Here is a 19,555-nt window from a genome sequence, read left to right as displayed (position 1 = left end):
CTGTGTGTGGAGTGAGTTCCTGGGGGAGAGGTGTGTAGGGGCCCAGAGAGGCAGCGGGGACAAGGAAGGACACTTCAGTGATTCAAGCCACCTGAAGTGGTGGGGAGAGCAGCATGTGAGGAAAGGGGGCACCCCCAACGCGATAGTCTTGGCTCCTGCCTTTCCTGGGGGGACGTGCACATTCCCTGCGGGGGTGGAGAGCAGAGAGGTGCCATGTAACTACGCCTGGGCGAGAACCAGAGCTACTGCTGCACAGCTATGTGGTGGAATGGACCAGGGGTGGGGGCAGCGAGTGCTGGGACACAGTCACACCTGGGGAAGTTTAGCTGTGGAACAACCATACATAACGCCACACGGGAACGACTCCCTTAGTGCTGAGATGCAGCCACATCTGCAGGGCAGCTGGGGAACAGCCACATAGGGACGGCTCAGCCAGCCCTGAGATACAGCCACCTCTGGGGAGTAGTCGTACAGTGACATTCCAAAGGCAGCTGAGCACACTCTGTACAATCATAACTGCAGGGGGCAGGAAAGAACCCTCGGCTTGCTCGTGATAATGAAGGATCCCTCCGCCATCAAGCCTCTTATGAAAGGCAGGGCTGTAAGCTAGGAGAGGAGGGGGCAGATGCTCCTGTCATCTCCACGCCTGGCTTCAATAGGAGGAAAATGATTATTTATGGCAGCTTGGAGCCCTGGGCATGGAGCGGGGGGGCAGGGAGAGAGAGTGAGGATAGGATGTGGTCAGGAATGGGCGGGCAGGGAGAAACAACTGAGATGTTGGCACATTACTGCCATGCTGAAGCCTGGGAACTGGGAGAGCTGCCAGAAGGGAACTGGGGCAGGCCGTGACGCTGGATATAGACTGGCAGGGGTTTGATTATCTGAGGTAAACGTGGATTTCACTATGGCTGGCGCCCAAGTGTCTCCATCCTTGAGAATTGCCTGCTACAGCTCGGCAGCATAATGAAAATGCAAGTGGCTCAAGTGGAGCTCAGGTGACATACGGGTGTGTTTTGGCTGGGGATGTTCCCCGGGGTGTTGGAACGGGGTTAAAGCTGGCGCTGTCATTAAACAATAGTCTGATCCTCCCATTGTGTGACATCCCCCCCCAATTTCTCACAACTGTGACTATTTAAATCAATAGAAATGGGTGGGGAGGCTTAAACCCCATAATTTTGTGCCACTGTGAAAATTTAAGTTGCTAAAAATCTTTAAAAATGCTTAAAACTAAACCCTAATATTATCTGCCAAAATGATCAAAAATCAGAATCTGATTCTTCCGGCTTGCTTAGGACCAGCAGAACCCCAGGGCCCAGCCCTCGTGACAGAACAGGAGTTGAAGGGTACAGGGTGTTCAGAAATGATGGAAGTAAAGGTAAGCGTTGGGGGTAGCATTGTACCCGCACTTGATAGGAGTTTATTTTTGTTTTATGATTTTGATGGATAAGATCAGTTTCTTTTAAGCTTTTTTTAATTCAGATTTTTGATTTACATTTTTCCGGTTGCATGAGCTTAGGGGTTTCACCATTCTCTATGTTCATCAATTTAAATTTCCAATTTGTCCCTGTTTTCACTATTCAGGGATAGTCTGCCTGTAAACTGATTATCGTGGATGGAAATATTTTTTGTCAGTGTGTCTGCAGTGACACCCCCGTTTACCGATAATAATCTAATCCTGCCAAGCCTAGTTGTACAGCAGTAATAGGGAGACTGTAGAGGAATCAGAAGTGGCAGCGTGGATAAAACAGAAGCGATGTGAGTCAGAGATCACATTGGGGAAGGATCACAAGAGAGAGAGTCTAGCGGGGTAGTGTCAGGGGTCTGCTATAGACACACACACCTTCCCCCTATGGTCAGATATTTATGTGGATTGAGATCCCTAATATTAGAGAGAAATACATCTGTGTATGGTGTCATTATGGGAAGCTCCAGTCCCCCCCCCGCCCCCTCCGGCTTGGCGAATAAAGTGCAAAGTACTTCACTTAGGAAGGAGAAATCACACCTCCAAACCAGGCAGTAACTGATGAGCGGGACATACTGTGGAACAGGCTGCTGGGGGGAGCATATCACTAATGTAAGGGGGCAGCAGGGGGATGCAGCTGCAAAGCAGGCCAAGCTCGTTCTGGGCTGTGTTAATGGGTATGTCGGATGTGAGACACAGGAGGTCGCTGGCCCACACTGCTTGGCCCTGGTGAGGCCTTGGCAGGAGTTCTAGGTCCAGGTCTGGGTGTGGCACTTTGGGAAAGATGGGGACACGTTGCGGTGAGTCCAGACAGCAGCAGCAAAACTGATCTAAGGGTTAGAAAACCTGACCTGGGAGAAAAGGTTAAAAGCCTGGGCATGTTTAGTCTTGAGACAAGACAACTGAGCGGGGACCTGAGAACAGTTCAGCCGCATGCAGGGCTGCCACAGAGAGGCTGGGGATAGTTGTTCTCTGTGGCCGGAGGCAGGAGAAGCAGCACTGGGCTTAACCTGCAGCCAGGGAGAGGAAGGATAGATATTAGTAACCACTTGCTAGCTCCCAGGGGAGTTCAGCTCTGGACTCTGCGTCCAAGGGAGGTTGTGGGATCCCCGCCACTGGAGATTTCTAAGCCCAGGCTAGACAAACCCCTATCAGGGCTGCTCTAGGGTTACTTGGTCCCACCTCAGCGCAGGGGGCTGGACTAGCTGCCCTCCAAGGTCCCTCCCAGCCCTGCATCTCTCTGATTCCCAGTCAGGCCGGTGACGGAATCCTTCTAACCGTAGGGCCCAGGATTTCCTGGCTGTGGCAGCCAGCAGATTTCCTCAGCAAAACCCCCCTGGATGGATCCATGGCACCCAAGTCCTGCAGGCAGGGGCCCCCAAGATCTTCACATTCCCTCTTGAGTCTTGATGCTGCAGAGCTGCCAGGAAAGGAGCTCTGGGATTCACAAACTAGGTGTAACCTGGCTGGCTGGGCTGGGCCTGAGCCCACAAAGAGGGGCTGGGGGTTTGACCGCTTGGCCTGATTTGGAGCCGGGATTGGCCTCTGTCTTTCCCCTCCATGGGGAACTCCTAATATTCTGGCCCATGTCCCTGCTGCTCCATGTTGGTTATAGAGCCATTGGGCTGGAGGGAGAAGGACTCTGTGTCTGGGCTTGCAAGGAGCTGGGTTTTATCAGTACATGTCATTTGTGCGGGATGCACACGAGCCAACCCGGTGAGATCTCCCTTGCCCATCAGCACACGGAGAGGCAGCGCCAGCAGACCGCAGCCTGGGACCAGTGCTGCCGCTGAAGGCTCCTTACGTGTCTCTTTAGACGGGATGAGACCAGTTTGTGTTTAACGCTTTAACCAGCTTTAGCCTTTCCAATCTCAACAGTGCCTGTTGTTGACTATTGGCTGACCCTGCATGCTGTTGTCTGATCTCCCCCCCCACCCCTCGCAATTTCCTGCCATGCTCACAGTGCCCCCGGATACACCTTGCAAAGATGACACTGAGCGCTGTAATTGTGCACAGCTGGGACCGTGCCCACTGCTGCAAATGCTGCAAAACGCAACATTGCTCTTGTCTCTGATGGATTTGGCCAGGGCTGGCTCTGCCCCAGGGAAGCAGCTGCTCTGGGTTAGGGAGCGCAGCACTGCCCCCACCCCGCTCGCCGGAGCTAGTAGCTCTAGGGGGCAAGGGTCTCGCACCAGCCGCTGGGTGAAAGAGGCCGAGTTGCCCTAGGGAAGCGTGGCAGGTTGGCAACCAGGGGTGTTGCCCTGGCTCCGAGCAGGGCGGGGTGTTGTGCCCCAGGGCTCTGGCTGGAGTCTCATTTATTTAATCTCTTCATTAATGAGCTTGACCCAGCATGGGCAGGTGAAACCTGCTGATGGTGGGAGGGGGAAATTGGGCAACCGGGAGCAGGATCAGCCCTGGGTGACCTTGCCCACGGGAGGGGCAGACAGGGGATTTGACATCGTGAAAAAGCAAGGGCATGGCATAGGGCCCCTGGTAGGATTGACGGTGGCTTGTCAGTCGGAGGGAACAGGCACACAAAGCCCACAGCCAGCCCCTGGTGCTGTGCCAACAGCCAGCATGCTGCCTGCGCGCATTAGGCTTGGCATTTCCAGCAGCGGTAGAGCCGGGTTAGTGCTGCTGGCCAAGGGGCGGCTCAGAGCCCAGCTCTGCTCTGTTACCCGCCTGTTCTGGACCCGGGGGTTCACACTGAACTCGGGTACAGCGAGGGGCTGAGCCCAGGCGCAGAGAGACCGTCTCATGGGGCTTGTTCGGCTGGGCACACAGAGACCTCTCATAGAATATCAGGGTTGGAAGGGACCTTAGGAAGTCATCTACTCCAACCCCCTGATCAAAGCAGGACCAACCCCAACTAAATCATCCCAGCCAGGGCTTTGTCAAACCGGGCCTTAAAAACCTCAAAGGAAGGAGATTCCCCCACCTCCCTAGGTAACGCATTCCAGTGCTTCACCACCCTCCTAGTGAAAAAGTTTTTTGTAAAAACTCTCCCCCCACAATGCACAGGTGTCCTTGGCAACAATCTGCTCACACGCTCCCTGATGGCACCTTCTCCCCGCGCACACGCTACACACAACAATACGCACACGTGTCCATGCCATTAACCCACCCACCCATTCCCCAATGGCACCTTCTCCCCACACACACGACAATACACACACATGTCCATGCCAACACACCCCCACACACGCTTCCCGATGGTATCTCCCCCCCCTCCGCACACAATATACCCCCCCAATACGCACACACATCTCCACGCAAACATACCAACCCCCTGGTGGTGCACACACACAGGCCCACACACCCTCTGGCTGATGCATGCACACGTGCCCCTGCACATGCATGGATCTGGTGGCAGTTGTCAATTTCCACTCGTCTATTTTGGGTGCTAATTATATCGCTGCCCAGCTGGGAGCCCAGCCTTGGCTCAGCCTCAGCCCCCTGCCTGGAACCAGCCAGCCGCGGGGAGGGCTTGGGATAGTCCCCCTTCACCGCCACCAGCCCAGGAAAGACCCTCCCACTCCAGGGAGTGGGCGTGAGCTTAGTCACTCCCCGCTGTGCCCTGTCTGCTGCGGGCCACCCCAATCTGCAGCGAGCACATTCCACGGCCACTGCCAGGCAGCAGCCAGGCTGACATGGCCTGCAGCCAGCACTGAGTCACGGGCCCCAGTTTACCTGCTGACGTCCCCAAAGCCCCTTCCAGGGGCCTCACCCAGCTCCCAGTCACAGGGCTGAACAGGCCCAGGCTGAGGCCCCCCCAGCCCTGGAGAGCTCAAGTACAGCCTGGCAACAGGACCCCCTGCTCTAACCACTAGCACCTGCCCCAGGGATAGAACCCAGGAATCCTGGCTCATAGCCCCCCCAAATCTAACCATTGGACCCCACTCCCTTCCCAGAGCTGGGGCTAGCACCCAGAGGCACCTAGTCTAGAGGACGAGCCCTGGCCCTAAGGGGACGCGACGGGTGGGGTGTTTCTGGGGCAAGAGGCACCAGGACCCAGCCTGCTCCCCAGGCCCAGCTGCTCAGACAGGTCCTGGGCGTCAGGCCAGCACTAATTACAGGGCCCCACTGGCTCCTGCGTTCAGAACAGGTGAGACAATCAGCCCAGCCCTGGCACATCAAAGTGGGAACAGGGTGTAACATCCTGCTCCTCACTGAAAGCAGTCTCACTGCTCCCCGGGCCAGAGTTCTCTGCCCTACGCAGCCCGCACGGCTGAGTCCCGGCTGCTCTGCCTACAGCGGGCAGCGTGTCAGCACCAGGTGAGCCATCCCCATGCGGTGTTATGTGCGGCTGTTCCCCAACTGCTCCAGCCCAGGGGTGGCTACATCTCCACACCCATCGAGCTGTCCCTGAGCAGTGTTGCTATGCAGCTGTTCCCCAGCTGCCCTGGCCCAGAGGTGGCTACGTCGCCGTCCCCAGGTGGCATTATGTGCAGCTGTCCCCCTCTCCCCCCACAGATGTCGGTGTCTGAGCACCAGGCCCCTGCTCTGAGGGGGTTAAACCCCATGAGACAGACATTGCAACACTGATATTTTAAGTGAAACTTCCCAGCCCCTGGGTCAATTTTTATGGTCCAGGTTTGAGCTGAGTTAGTTCAGCTGTTTTGCATTAGGGAGATAAACACCCTTTCCTTGCCAGAATGTAATGCTAGAAAGGCGGAGCCAGGACGCCTGGGTTCTCCCCCTGGCTAGGGGAGGGAAGTCTGGGCAGTTAGAACAATGAGGGGTGGGAGCCAGGACACCTGGGTTCTCTCCCTGACTCTGGGAGGGGAGTGGGGTCTGGTGGGTTAGAGCAGCAGGAGCTGGGAGTCCAGTCAGGATGCCTGGGTTCTCTCCCCAGCTCTCGTCTCCTGTGCCCAGCCTGCACTCTCTCCCTGCTCACAGGATCAGCCTGTCACTGAACGGCCTTTGTGTGTCAGCCGCTGACGCCTCCTGTGCCCATGACCAGGGGGCAAGGCAGCAGGATGGAGCTTTTTGGTGGTTATTGCGCTGCTATGGGGGGCTGGCTGCAGGGGGCCAGGGGGAGGGAAATCCACCCAGGCCTGGGGGGCTCCAGAGGCTGGGCTGGGGGATCACTGCAGCTGGTGTTTTCAATTCTGCTGTGACTCCTTGCCTGCGGCTTGGCTGTGCATGTATCTGGCTGTCTGGGTTTGCAGCTGTTTCAGGGCTCAGGCTGTGGCTGTTCTGTATCTCACTGCGTTTGCTGCTGTGTGTGTCTGGATGTGTCTGCATCTGTTGTGGGGCGTGGGCTGTGGCTGTTCTGTGTCTTGTGTTTGTGGCTGTGTGTATTTGTGGCTTTGTGTTTCTGGGTGTGGGTGTCTGGCTGTGTCTGTGGGCTGTGGCAGTTCTGTCTCGTGCTTGCAGCTGTGTGAGTCTGGCTGGGGGGATAGTTGTGTGTCTGGCTGTGTTTGCGGCTATGCATGTGTTTGTGGCTGTTTGCGGTTGTTGTGGGGCTCAGGCTGTGGCTGGGTTGGTGTTTGGTGTGTCTCTAGCCGTGTCTGGGCTGCGAGCCAGGTGGCATCCATGTCTGGCTGTGGCTCTGTAGCTGGGTTCATTTCTTCGGCAGGCGCCCTGCCGGGGGCATCGGGCAGTGTGCAGGATTTGTCGTGGTGTGCCCCTGCATGTTGTTTAGTGGCTGCCTTTGCTGGGCTGTTCCCTCCAGGGGGTGGGGGTTTGTGCTGCGGAGAATGTTGTGTGTGTCACCAGGTGAGTGTTCGTGTCTCTGAAGTCCAATACAGTCAAACCACAGTATTCAGGCCGGGCTCAGACCCACAACACTCATTACACAGAGACCACCAGCTGGGCAGGGACCAGAGCTTGCACTCCTTAGACAGGCCCTATTCCCTGTCCCCCTTAGCCAGCCAGTCCCCTGCCCTGGGCTAGATTGAACTGGTGCCCCTAGAGGGGAAAGGCCCCAATCCCCATCCCCCTGAGCCAGCCAGGCCCCCCACCCCCCTCCCTATGTGCGGCAGGCGTGCACTTTAGCCACAGTCCCTTGGCGGATGCTTGACACATGGGCTAATCCCTGATATAGTAACATGAGCACATTTGGCCTCAGGCTTTGGGCACCAAATCCCTGGGACAGAGAGACTTAAAGAGACCCCCTGCTTTAACCCCCAGCCCCCACTGCCCTCTCAGAACTGGGGAGAGGACCCAGGATCCTGGCTCCCAGCCCCCTGCACCTCCCCCGCTCCAAGCACTACACACAATATTTTTGCTTATCCAACCCAGCTAGGGACACTGCTGCTCTGAGCTTCCCCACAGCAGTGCCCAGCTGAGTACCCTGCCACTGTGAGCTTCCCTGCAACAGTGTTCGGCCTGACAGGACCTCAGCGCTGTGAGCTTCCCTGTGGCAGTGCCCAGCTCTACAAGCTTCCCCATGGCAGCATCCAGCCAGGCAGGACCCCGCGGGGTAGGGCAATCTTCTGGGCAATGCTCCTTTGTTCTGTGCCCAGCTGGCCCAGCCTGGCTCCATGTCTTGGGCGCAGCTCCCCGAATGGGATCGGACAGGATGGGAAACCAGTGCGCCCATGTGCCTGGGTTTGGGGCAGGGCGCATGTGCCAGATACGCACCCCATCCCACTGTCTGTCCGTCCGTCCCCATTCCCCTGCCCCTCCCCAGCACACACCGCATGCAGCGCCCTCCCCGGGCAGTGGCCCACAAACGTGTGGGGTGAGTGCTCGCAGGGCTGGGAGGAGGGGAGCCGAGTCCTGGTGGGGTGGGGGTCGGGGGGCACAGTCTGTGTAGTGTCTGGCAGCTGGCCTCTCAGAGGGGCTGACATGTGGGTGGGGGTGCACAGAGTAGGGCTCAGCCCCTCCAGCAGGGACAGAGGGACACACACACACGTGCACGGTTTGTGTGTGTGTGTGTGTGGTGTCTATCCATCCCCCAGCTGGAGGGGCTGAACTGTCTGTCTGTCCTCACAGCTTCTCCCCCCCCCCCCCCCCGTGGAACTCCTCCTCCCCCCGGGATCCAGGCCTGCGACCTGCCCCAGACTCGGTCTGTCTCTGGTGTCAGTCGGCTGGGGACGGGGGGGTTGCCCACCCTATCCGTCTGTCCACATCAGTGTAGGTCGGTCCGTCCGTCTGTGCTGGTCTCGCCTGGCCCTGCAGGCCTGGCAGGCAGCCCGGCCCTCCCCTTGGCCCGGTGCCCGGCCATCCCTCCTCACCCAGGCTTCTAGCGCCTTCCACGCCCGTGGGATATAAGGCCCCGACGGAGGGCGGGTGCAGACGGACGCCCCGACCCAGCTGCCATGGACGTCGCCATCCAGCATCCTTGGCTGCGCCGGCCTCTGGGCCCTGGCTTTGGCCCCTTCCTTGCCAACCGCCTCTTCGACCAGCGCTTCGGCGAGGGGCTGCTGGAGAGCGACCTGGCAGCCCTCTGCCCCGCCGCCGGCCACGGCCCCCTCTGCGCCCGCCCCCCTGGCGTGGTCCTGCCCGACACAGGCCTCTCCGAGGTGGGTCAGGGGTGGGTGCCCCTCATTGCCCCCAACCCCTGCTCCCCCTCCCTGCTCCCAGTCCCCGCACCCCCTCACTGCCCCAAATCACTGCTCCCCCAATCCCTGCATCCCTCGCTGCACCCCAAATCCCTGCACCCCCACTGCCTCAAATCCCTGCACCCCCTCACTGCACCAATCCCTTCCCCCACTCCTTGCCCCACCCTCACTGCACCCAAAAACTCCTGTCCCTTCACTGCCCCCCAAATCCCAGCATCACCCTCATTGTGCCCAATCCCTGTATCCCCAATCTCTGCACCCCCTGACTGTCCCAAAAATCTCTGCATCACCCTCACTGCTCCCCACATCCCTGCTCCCCCCCCTTGCTTCACCCCCTGGATCTGTGCATGGTCTCCACCCTTCCTGTAGTCACACCCAGGCCCCACCCACTGCTGGCCCCCCAGAGCCACGTGGGTCCCCCCACCCATCCATCTATTAATGTCCACCACTCTCTCTGCTCCCCTAACTCCATAATCCACACCCCTTCTGTACCTCCCTGCATCCCCATTCCCTGCTGCCCCCTCTCTCTGCACCCTTAAATCCAGGTGTTGCCTGTGCTCACTGTACCCCCAGATCCATGCATGGCCCACATCCTCTCTGCACCCCTGAATTCTGCTCTGCCAGGCCCATACCCCAAATACCAGAGAGTCTCACCCCAGTGGCACGAGCTTCCCCAGGGCTGTGCTGGGAGTGGGGGGCTGCGGGGACTAATGCTGTACACAGCCATATTGGGGTGTGAGTGCCTCCCACCCCTTGGGGCACCGGTGAGCAGGAGAGGGGTAACGGGGGGTGGCACGGAAGCAGAGGCTGCCCTATTATGGTAACATTCCTGTGCTGTGCGGCGCCTGCTGCCAGCTGGTTGGGCTGCCAGCCATGGGGACGGGGGAATGGGGGGGGGAGCAGCTAGCTCCCCCCAACTTTGGACCCCGTTATTCCACCCTCCCCCAGGCTCTGCGTCCCTCACCGCACCAGCATCTGCAGGGCCCGGCAGGGGCAGCACTCACAGGGGTGGGACTCCAGCACTGCGAGTCCCCCTCCCCCGGCAGTGCCTAGCCCTGTAAGCTTCCCCCCCCACAGTGCCCAGACCTGGCCCCTGGCACTGTAAGTTTCCCCCAGCTCCCCAAGTCTGTGAGCTTCTCCCTGACAGTGCCCAGGACCGGTGCTGCAAGCTTCCCCCTGACAGTGCCCAGCCCCTGCAAGCTCTTCCCCTACCCCGCAGTGTCCAGCCCTGGAACCTGGTGCTGTGAGTTTCTCCGTCAGTGCCCAGCCCTGGAGCTGTGAGCTTCCCTCCAGTGGTGCCCAGCCCCAGGTGCTGCAAGCTTCCCTCTGGCAGTGCCCAGCCCCAAAAGCTTCTCGCTGGCAGTGCCTGGCCCCCAGCCCTGCAACCTTCCCTGTGACAGTGCCCAGCACCAGTGAGCTTCCCCCCAGCAGTGCCCTCACCCGCTGGTCTGCCCCCACAGATGACACTGGACAAGGACCGGTTCTCAGTGCTGCTGGATGTGAAGCATTTCTCGCCTGAGGAGCTGAGTGTGAAGGTGGTGGGTGACTACGTGGAGGTGCACGCCAAGCATGAGGAGCGTCCGGTACGGCCCCCCCCCAGCCCAGAGTGCCCCCCTCAGCCCTCCTCCCCCCCCCACTGACACCTTCTCTCTTGCCCCCAGGACGAGCACGGCTACATCTCCCGTGAGTTCCACCGGCGCTACGGGCTGCCCCGGGGTGTGGACCCCGCCACTGTCACCTCAGCCCTCTCGCCCGACGGCATCCTCTCCATCACGGCGCCCACCAAACCAGAAGGCAAGGCCCAGGAGCGCACCGTCCCCATCACCTGCCAGCAGAGCCCTGCCATCACTGGGAAATAGCGGGGGCAAGGATCCGCCTCTACACCCCTCCCACCAGAGCCAGGGGGTCCCCCTCTCACCACTAGGGACACCCCCTGCCTGGTGGGCATCACCCTCCCCCAGTGCCTTGGGACAGCAGAATTTCAGGGGGTCCCCCTTTCCAGGCCTGGGGGAGCAGAGAGCTGGGAGTTGCTCCTTCCCCTTCTCCCCTCCCCCGACCAGCTGCTTTGCAGGATTTTTTCTTATCTATGGCTGGTGCTGTATGAAGCCAGGAGCTCGGCCAATAAACTCCACCCGCCTGCTGGACTGGTGCCTCCCTGTGGTTGTTTTTGGGGGTCACTGCTGCGGGGGGGGGGGATTTCATCCAGGGGTGCTGCCTGGGAGGAGGTGGGGGTAAGTTACAGTGCATGGTGGGAGTTGTGTGCAGTGGCTGGTCTGTGCTTGTCAGGGAAGGGGAGGATAAACAGGGTTGTTTAGCGGTGGGGGCAGGTGGTACGAAGCAGAGAGGATGTGTTGGGGTGCACCTGTTTGAGGTTATAGGGCAGAATGCCCCTGGTGCCCAGGGCTGGGCGTGGCGGGCGGAAGCCCCTGGTGCCCAGGGCTGGGCGTGGCAGGCGGAAGCCCCTGGTGCCCAGGGCTGGGCATGGCAGGCAGCTGTTTGGAGTTGTGTGTCAGAGCATAACAGGTGTCTGGTGCTGTGTAAGGAAGCACCTGTTGCATAGGGCTGAGAGAGACAGCCAAGGGGGCCCTGGGCCAGCTGTTGGGACCTATGGCTGCGTATGTGGGGTGAGGGGAGCTGCAGGAGGGACACATGTACCCATACTCCAGGGCATGGGTTACAGTAACATCCCACCCTGCTCTCTCACCTCATGCTCCCCCCAGGTCCCACACACTGCACCCCCTCACTAGAGCCCCTGGGGCCCTGCCGCGACACCCAGACACGGGCCAGCCCGGCCACCAAAGTGTGGCCAGTGCAAACTCCCTGCTCTGCCCCAGTGCAGCAGCATGACATCACTGCGACACACCCCTCTGTTCCTGAGGGGAGGGGGGCAGCTCAAGGCTGATTAACCCCTTGTGGAACAGCTCAGGTGGGGTTTACAGAGGTCTGGCCTCACCAGAGCCCCCTTTACCCACAGGGGTGAGGCAGGACCCCACTTCCCAGCCACCCCTATCTCCCCGCCCCTGCTGCATTGCCTCCAGCTGTGAATTCTCCCCAAAGGGGGCTTCTCCCTGGGCCACTCCAGGGTGTCATCTCCCCATGACACAGGTGAACCAGGTGGCAGGGACTCAGTTTATTGGCTGTATTGGAACTTGGGGGGGGGGCAGGAGAGGAGACTAGGCCCAACCTGGGAGACTAGGCCCCCATACATGCACTAGCCGCTGCCTCCACTGAGGGGCAGCCCCACCCCACACAGAGCCCAGCCAGGGGACAGAAGGGGGGCATGAGTGGCACCCCCAACCTAGACCACTCTCCCCCACACCAAGCCCAGGGTTTTCAGCTGCTTTCTACTACGAGTGGCCTCCCCAGAGGCGGGGCGCCCAAGTGGCCCCATTCCCAGTGTCTGGGCCTCAGTACAGCCCCACCCCCAAGAGAAAGGGCCTGGGCAGGGCCCCTCACTGCCGCTCGTACATCTCCTTGAGGATCTTCATGCTCTCAGCATAGCGCAGCTGGTTCCGGTGCGATGCCTCCTTCCACCTGCGGGGGCAGCAGAGATCAGAGATGGGGCAGGGGGACAAGAACCCCCCTCCCCGAGGCTGAAGTGCCCCCAGCCCTTCCCCCAGGCGGAGTATGAACACCCTCCCTCCATCCCCCACCACTCTGGCACACCCACCGCTGGCGGATCTTCTTCCAGCGCTCCATGTTCTTATAGATGAGAGATGACATCGAGGGCCGTGGGTCAGGGGTCTACATGGGGGGGCGGGAGAGAAGAGAGAGAGAGAACGAACACACATCAGGTTGGGGGGGAACCTGAGAGAGCAGGAGCCTACAGGGGGTGGATCCCCTGGAAGGGAGGGGCAGTGTCATGGTAGGAGCATAGTGGGGGGGTGGGATAGCTCAGTGGTTTGAGCATTGGCCTGCTAAACCCAGGGTTGTGAGCTCAATCCTTGAGGGGGCTGTTAAGTTGATCTGGGGCAATAAGTGGGGATTGGTCCTGCTTTGAGCCCGGGGTTGGACTAGATGATCTCCTGAGGTCCCTTCCAACCCTGAGAGTCTGTGATTCTGTGTGGGGGGAGATGGGTAGTTGGGGGGTGGACCCCAGGGGAAGTGGGTAGGAAAAGAGCAGGGAACCAGGTGGGAGATAGGGGGCAGGCAGCCTGCAAGGCTGGGACAAAGTATCGGGGACCCCATGGGACCCATGGAAAATGGCGGGGCAGCAGTCCAGGCTGTGAGAGCAGAGCAGTGGATGGGGGACAGACTGAGGGGAGCTGCAGCACCCCCTGCAGGTGGAGGAGGGAAGAGGCCAGAGCTCAGCGGGCATGAGGCCCTGGGTGGGGCAGCAGGTGGACACAGCAGCCCGGGGCCCCACCCTCACCATGTCAGGGGGCAGCCCCCCATCCTCAGGTGGCAGCGGGGAGGGTATTCTGGTGCTCACAGACTCCCCACCAGCACTCTCCAGGCCAGCACACGGCGGGGGCAGCTTGTACACATCCTGGCTCTTCCCGTTCAGCCCCTCAGCCCCCTGGGAACACAGAGCAGGTCACAGCAAGGGGTGGGGAGACCCCGCACAGCCCCTCCCCAATCCCTGCCCCTCAGCCCCCTGGGAACACAGAGCAGGGGGAGGGGACACCCGACAGCCCCATCCCCATCCCTGCACCATGGGGGGATAGGACCCCATACAGCCCCTCCCTCCACATACCCCCCACCTCCTCATCCTCAGGCAGGGTGGGCAGCGGGGGGCTGGGCGAGCGCTCCCTCTCGCGCACAGCGGGGCTGTTCCTCATCCAGGCCCGGCAGATGGGGTACAGCGGGGTGCTCTCCGCAAACTGCGCCAGGTCCACACTCCGGTCAAACAGCTTGATGATGTAGGTGTCTGGGGGTGAAAGCAGAAAAACCATCAGACGGGAACCCCCACTAACCAGCCCGCCGCTTGGGATGTGAGCCAGCACCCCCTGGGGGGGGGGGAAGGCCCCATGCCCCATTCCCCCTGCCCCCCAACCCAGCCATGTTCCAGCCCCCCCCCCCCCCCAACCCCGAACCAGTCAGTCCCCTGCCCTGGGCCAGATAGGAGCCAGCACCACCTAGAGGGGAAGGCCCTGTGCCCCACCCCCACTTACTCTGTCTCTGCTGGCCACCCTCAGTCAATCCATCATCTGTCTCCTTCCTCTTCTTGCGCCGGTGATGGGAGAACCGTGCTGAGGGCCTGCCGTGGGGGTGGGGACAGATCAATGGTGGACTGCCAAGCCCCAACACCTCCAGGGACTGAGGCCAGGCCATAGAAGGGACTCCCCGCCATAGGGCTGAATGGGGGCCCAGACACATGGAGCCTCAGGCATGATCCTGGGAGAGGAGCCAGCCCTTCCCCACACAGATATCCCCATCCTAGCACCGTCCTGCCACCCCCTCCCCACAAGGGCTCCTTGCACAGGAAGGCTCGCCCAGCACGGAGATGCAGCCAGCTCTGGGGTGGGGCAGCTGGGAAACAGCCACACAGTGACTATTGCTGGAGAATCTCTAAGCCCTTTAATAACAAAACTTCAGCTTCATAATGCCCTTCCAAGAGCTGGGGGTGTCACCTCTACTTCACAGACAGAACTGAGGTGCTGACTGCAAAGGGACTTGCATCAGGTCAAATGGCTAAAGAGGGAGAGAACCCAGGAGTCCTGACTCCCCCTCCCTCCCAACCCACCAGATCCCACTACTCACCCACGGCTGAGGGAGAACCCAGGCATCTCTGGTTCCCAGCCGCCCTGCTCTAACCCACTAGACCCCAGGGCCTCCCCTGTCTACTCGTCCATCTCCCGTCAGGGTGGAGTCTGGGCCTGACAGCCCTATGGTGCACAGCGAGGCACAATGCCACTGGAAGTACCCACCTCTTCCCAGTCGCAGAGGGGGAGGAGTCCCTGCAAAGACAAGAGGAGAGGGGAGGTGAGGCCCGAGGTGCAAGGCCCCCCAACCCTTCCCAGGGGCAGCAGGCCCCCGCTGCTAGACATGGTGCCCCCTGCTCCAATCCTGCCCACACCCCTGACGCAGGAGAAGGAGGGGGGTCTGAGGAGCACGGGTGGTGATTGGAGGAGGTCAGCATGGGGGTGGGGGAAGAACCAAGGGCTGGGAGCTGAACCCGGCTGGAGTAACGCGGGGCTCTGAGTGAAAGGGACAATCCTGCCATCCCACAGCTCAGTACTGGAATGTTATGGGCCCTCCCAGCTCTGACCTGGCTTCCCAAGGGGCCACAGGAGAAAGGCTCCCCCCACACAGCCCCCCCAACAGCTCCTGGTCAGAGGCTCCTTACTTGCTGAGCGGGTCACTGGACGTCTTCCCGGCATCCTCGTCCATCTGCTCCCTGCAAGGAGCATGTCAGTCCGAATCAGAGCCAGCCCGATCCCATCCCCCATGGCATGCAACCCAGGGGGCCCAGCCCCCGAGCCAGCTGACCCACTGCCGTGGGGCTGGAGGGACCCATCACTCCCCAGAGGGAAAAGGCCCCATTGCCATTCCCCACACCCGAGCCAGCCAGTCCCATGCCCAGGGGTGCCCCCTAAAAGGGAAAGGACCTGTGTCTCTTTTCCTGCTGCCCCAAACAGCCCGCTTGACCCCTGCCCTGGGGGTGGATTAGAACTGGTGCCCCCTAGAAGTGAAAGGCCCCATATTCCCCCAGCTCTGTTCCAAGCCCAACTCCCAGCCTATGCTCTCATCCCCCCACCGGTCCGTATGTATCTCCACCTACCGGTCCACATCACTTTTCTCCAGCAGACACTGCAGCACAGCATCAAGGCGGCTCCGGGCGTTGGCCATCTCCAGATCTGCAGTGGGAAGTGTAACTCAGACACCTGGAGCCCTGAGCGTGATAGTGGGAGAGGAACTTGCGCCTTCCCCTCACAGCCAGCCTCTCCACAGCCCCGCCCAGCTCTGCACATCCCAAAGGGCTCCACCCACAGGGATGGCCTGTCTGGCACTGGAATGCAGCCATCTCCAGGGCGGGGCAGCTGAGGAAGAGCTAAACACAAGCTACAACTGGCCAGAGCGAAGGGGTTAGCACCTTGTCTCTTGGGGCTCTTGCAGGGTTAGAATAGAACCCAGGAGTCCTGACTCCAAGCCCCCCCTTGCCATAATCACTAAACCCCACTCTCCTCCCTGAGCCAGGACAGAACACAGGAGGTCCAAAAACTGCTTTGGGACAGGAACTGAAGAAACCTGAACACAGGGGGAGGCAAAATAGAACCGGTCATGTTGTGGGGTGCAATCCAGACAGGGAAAGAGTTGTGTCTCCCCTTACCCACACGGGTCTCACAACACCTTATTACTGCAGCTGTCTGCCTGGGACACTCCCAGTCAGGACTGAGCATGCGCTCTATGGCCAGCCCTCATCCAACGCTTTCGCTCCAGGAGTCGGCCTGTGATACCCAGCCTTGGTTATCAATGGGTCAAGTGAGTCCACACTCCAGCCAGCCCGGAATCTCCCCAAACCATGTTTTCTGAGATGTCCAGCCCTGTCCTGGGACAATCAGAGGGAAGTTTGGGTCTGTAGCTTCTTTACAGAGTCAATAGCTCACAGTTTGTTACGTGAACTGAAGTTCCCCAACAGCTGAATTCAGACACAGCCTGGGATGGGTCGAGATTCAACATAAACCATGTTCATGTAATTTCAAAAAGCTTTGCAATGAGCTTAAGTGGCAGGAACGGTTACAAGAGAAAGGGAAAGAAAACGCGGTCCAGTGACTGAAACTTAACAAGGCAGACATGGTGGAAGGTAAAACCTCCCCACATCTCCGCCAAGCCAGCTGACCGAACCCCAGGGGCCAGATTGATCCCCCAAAGTCAAAGGGGGATAGATCCTCTCTCATCTTAGGGGTCGGCCAGATCACTTGGGGTCTCCTGGCCTCTCAAAAATGTCAAAGACAAAAGCCTATTTCTAGCTGTGAGGTGGCACCGTGAGGTCTGTCCCCCACCACCCAGTTGGAGTTGTCTGCAAAGATGGAAATCATTTAGTCCTGCCTCTGCCGGTGTAACCGAATGAACATGAGACATGTGATTGGCTATCTCCCTCCCCTCCAACGTGGTAGTGCGCCATTCGCCTCCCCGCTTTGTGAGTGTGGTGGGCCTGTTTACACGACATTCTCACGGTCTTTCAGAGCACTGCGGGAGTGGAAAACTCACCCTTCTGGCTACAGTGGGGTAGTTCCTGCTTGGCTGGCAACCAACTTGTCTATTATCATTTCAGTTCACATCCATAACTTTGCAGCAGTTGCCTGCAGCCATGTTACACGATGATATTAATACCCAGTGAGTCATGAGCTTTCCGCTAGCACCTCCCAAGGCATATTTTGTACAAAGGGTGTGAATCCAGGCATGCTTCGGGTCACCTGCCCCTCTTACAATGTTGCAGGAGGGTTACCCACTGGCCGACCCAAAGGCCCTGTTTCCTGGACCAGGGTCTCTGTTCCCTTTCTGTGTATAATTTCCATCTCATATTCTTAGAGCGGCATGCTCCATCAGAGTAGTTTGGGACTGGAGCCATCATGCTAATGCAGAGTGATCTGTTAGGCCCCAGAATTTCTGTTGCACTGCCCACGCTCCGGCCGAGCATTCTCTTTCTATGACAGAGTAATTCTGTTCAGCGGGTGTCAGATTCTCGCTTCATAAAGCATTGGGGGAGTTATTACTGTCCCAATTGCATTAGTGCAGCCCCTAACCCAGCGTGTGAGGTGTCTGTGCACAGCTCAAGTCTGGACTAGCCAGAACAGGCTTCTCAGCCCTCAACAAGCTTTCAACCACACACCATTGTCTGGCTTTTTGCCCACATCTGTGATTGCAACTACAATGTCACTGAACCCACATGCCCAGAGAAAATTGGTCAGACTTCTACTGTCCAAAGCAAACATTGCAAAGGTTGATTGGGCTATAAAGACAGGGTGGGGGGGCTGAACCTCAATCATAAGCAATTGACTCAACGGGTTGCATACGATATTATGTATTATCAGAGGATATCAAGTGAGGTCTTTTCTGAAAGCTAATGACACTTGGTGATGAATATCTGGGGAGATGTCTGTATTAATGCTATGGGGAGAAATACTGACACTTAGTGAGGTTACACTTTACAGCCTGTGTCCACACACAGGGAGAAACAGCTCACTCCCAGCCAGTCAGCTCCCTGCCTCCCAAGAGATTAAGCAAGATGTGATCAGAACTGATGACAGGCCCATTTACACAGAAACCATATAGAGCATGGGAAGCCCATGGGAACGGCAAACAGTCTGAGGTCAACCTGCTGCTTAGAACAAGTTCTCTGAAGGTATAAGGCAAGGACAGAAACCACCTTTGGCACCTGTCACTAGACACAAGAGATCAGAGCTACTGCAAGCTAAGAAAAATGGGTTCTTCCACCACAGGGGTGTTGAAGTCTCTAGAACGGAACACAGGTGAGAAATCTGCTTAGGTAAAGATCTTGCACCTAAAAGGACAAGGGAAGCCAGCATGTTGTGCTTTTGTGAAGGTCCTGATTGAGGCTGGGAAGAGCAAGCAGGCAGACAGACCATCTTGACCACCACCTGTATCTTGATAGATTGTTTTAGATGTATGTTTTCACTTGTGTTTTCCCTGTACCCCTTTCTAACTTGATTGTTTTTACTTGGCATCACTTATCGTGTCCTCAAAAAGAAAAGGAGGACTTGTGGCACCTTAGAGACTAATACATTTATTTGAGCATAAGCTTTTGCGAGCTAAACTTACCGCATCGGATGCATTCAGTGGCTGAATCCCACGGCATGCATCCGATGAAGTGAGCTGTAGCTCACGAAAGCTTATGCTCAAATAAATGTGTTAGTCTCTAAGGTGCCACAAGTACTCCTTTTCTTTTTGCGAGTACAGACTAATACGGTTGCTACTCTGAAACCTGTCATTATTGTGTCCTATTGTTCATAAACGGGTCTTATTCTTACAAGCCAACTCACCTCTGTGTTTGAAAGGCGGGTGCATTCATCCCAGTGAGATTAATAAGCTGTGATGCGTGGGTGTCTTTCGAGGAGGAAAGGAACCGCATTATTTCTCTGAACTGGCCAGGAGAGGGCTGGACATGGCAGAGCATACTCTGGGGGAAATTCGGGAATTGGAACATGTTGGGGTCAGCTTGCTGGTGGGGCTGCAGACAGGCTGCTGGGCCAGGGCTGTCTAGCACACACTCAAGGGGTGACCTGCATGCTGGTAGATTGGCTGTGAGCCTCCCAGCAGCAAAGCACTGGAAGGCACTCCAGGCTACCGGGCAAGTGGAGACAACCCCTCACTGGGCTGGATTGCACCCTGAACCCTGACTGGACCATCATAAAACTTGTCCCTTTGAATGGGCGTGGATGCTGGGTGTGCACCCCAAAGATCCTGATGGCAAGCAATTGGGACCCTCCACTCGCCAAAGTATTTTGAGGATCAAAACATGCCCAGGGTGGGTAGAGCCCATGCAGAGACAGGCATGTAACCCCCAACTGCCCCCATGATGACCCTCCCCCAGGGGGTGTAAGTTCTGTGGCCTCCTTAGAATGGATCAGCTGCTGGGCACATAGCAGCTGTGGGGTGGGAATGTCTTTCAGTGCCT

The 19,555-nt window shown here is 58.4% G+C and overlaps 2 protein-coding genes across 7 annotated transcripts; one reads left to right on the top strand and one right to left on the bottom strand.

The window, feature by feature from the left end:
- The first annotated feature begins 79 nt into the window (after positions 1–79).
- On the top strand, positions 80–11,117 carry HSPB6 (heat shock protein family B (small) member 6). 4 transcript variants are annotated; one of them, XM_073322829.1, is made up of 4 exons: positions 80–1,006; positions 1,293–1,375; positions 10,434–10,556; positions 10,635–11,117. In XM_073322829.1, the coding sequence occupies exons 2-4, from the start codon at positions 1,361–1,363 to the stop codon at positions 10,830–10,832; spliced, it is 336 nt and encodes a 111-aa protein (XP_073178930.1). In that variant the 5' UTR covers positions 80–1,006; positions 1,293–1,360; the 3' UTR covers positions 10,833–11,117. The 4 variants fall into 4 exon arrangements, with proteins under 4 accessions (XP_073178930.1, XP_073178929.1, XP_073178931.1 ...); XM_073322828.1 differs by having other exon boundaries at positions 80–1,375; XM_073322830.1 differs by having other exon boundaries at positions 80–5,737.
- A 967-nt stretch (positions 11,118–12,084) lies between these two features.
- On the bottom strand, positions 12,085–19,423 carry LIN37 (lin-37 DREAM MuvB core complex component). 3 transcript variants are annotated; one of them, XM_073322818.1, is made up of 9 exons: positions 18,921–19,400; positions 15,698–15,773; positions 15,263–15,313; positions 14,844–14,873; positions 14,088–14,173; positions 13,677–13,843; positions 13,346–13,492; positions 12,644–12,717; positions 12,085–12,507 (listed from the first exon to the last, which is right to left on the bottom strand). In XM_073322818.1, the coding sequence occupies exons 1-9, from the start codon at positions 18,943–18,945 to the stop codon at positions 12,426–12,428; spliced, it is 738 nt and encodes a 245-aa protein (XP_073178919.1). In that variant the 5' UTR covers positions 18,946–19,400; the 3' UTR covers positions 12,085–12,425. The 3 variants fall into 3 exon arrangements, with proteins under 3 accessions (XP_073178919.1, XP_073178921.1, XP_073178922.1); XM_073322820.1 differs by lacking the exon at positions 14,088–14,173 and having other exon boundaries at positions 18,921–19,423; XM_073322821.1 differs by lacking the exon at positions 13,346–13,492 and having other exon boundaries at positions 18,921–19,418.
- Positions 19,424–19,555: the final 132 nt, after the last annotated feature.

This window comes from Lepidochelys kempii, chromosome 24, assembly GCF_965140265.1.
Source record: "Lepidochelys kempii isolate rLepKem1 chromosome 24, rLepKem1.hap2, whole genome shotgun sequence".
Classification (NCBI taxonomy): domain Eukaryota; kingdom Metazoa; phylum Chordata; order Testudines; family Cheloniidae; genus Lepidochelys; species Lepidochelys kempii.
This window is presented reverse-complemented; position numbering and strand designations above follow the sequence as displayed.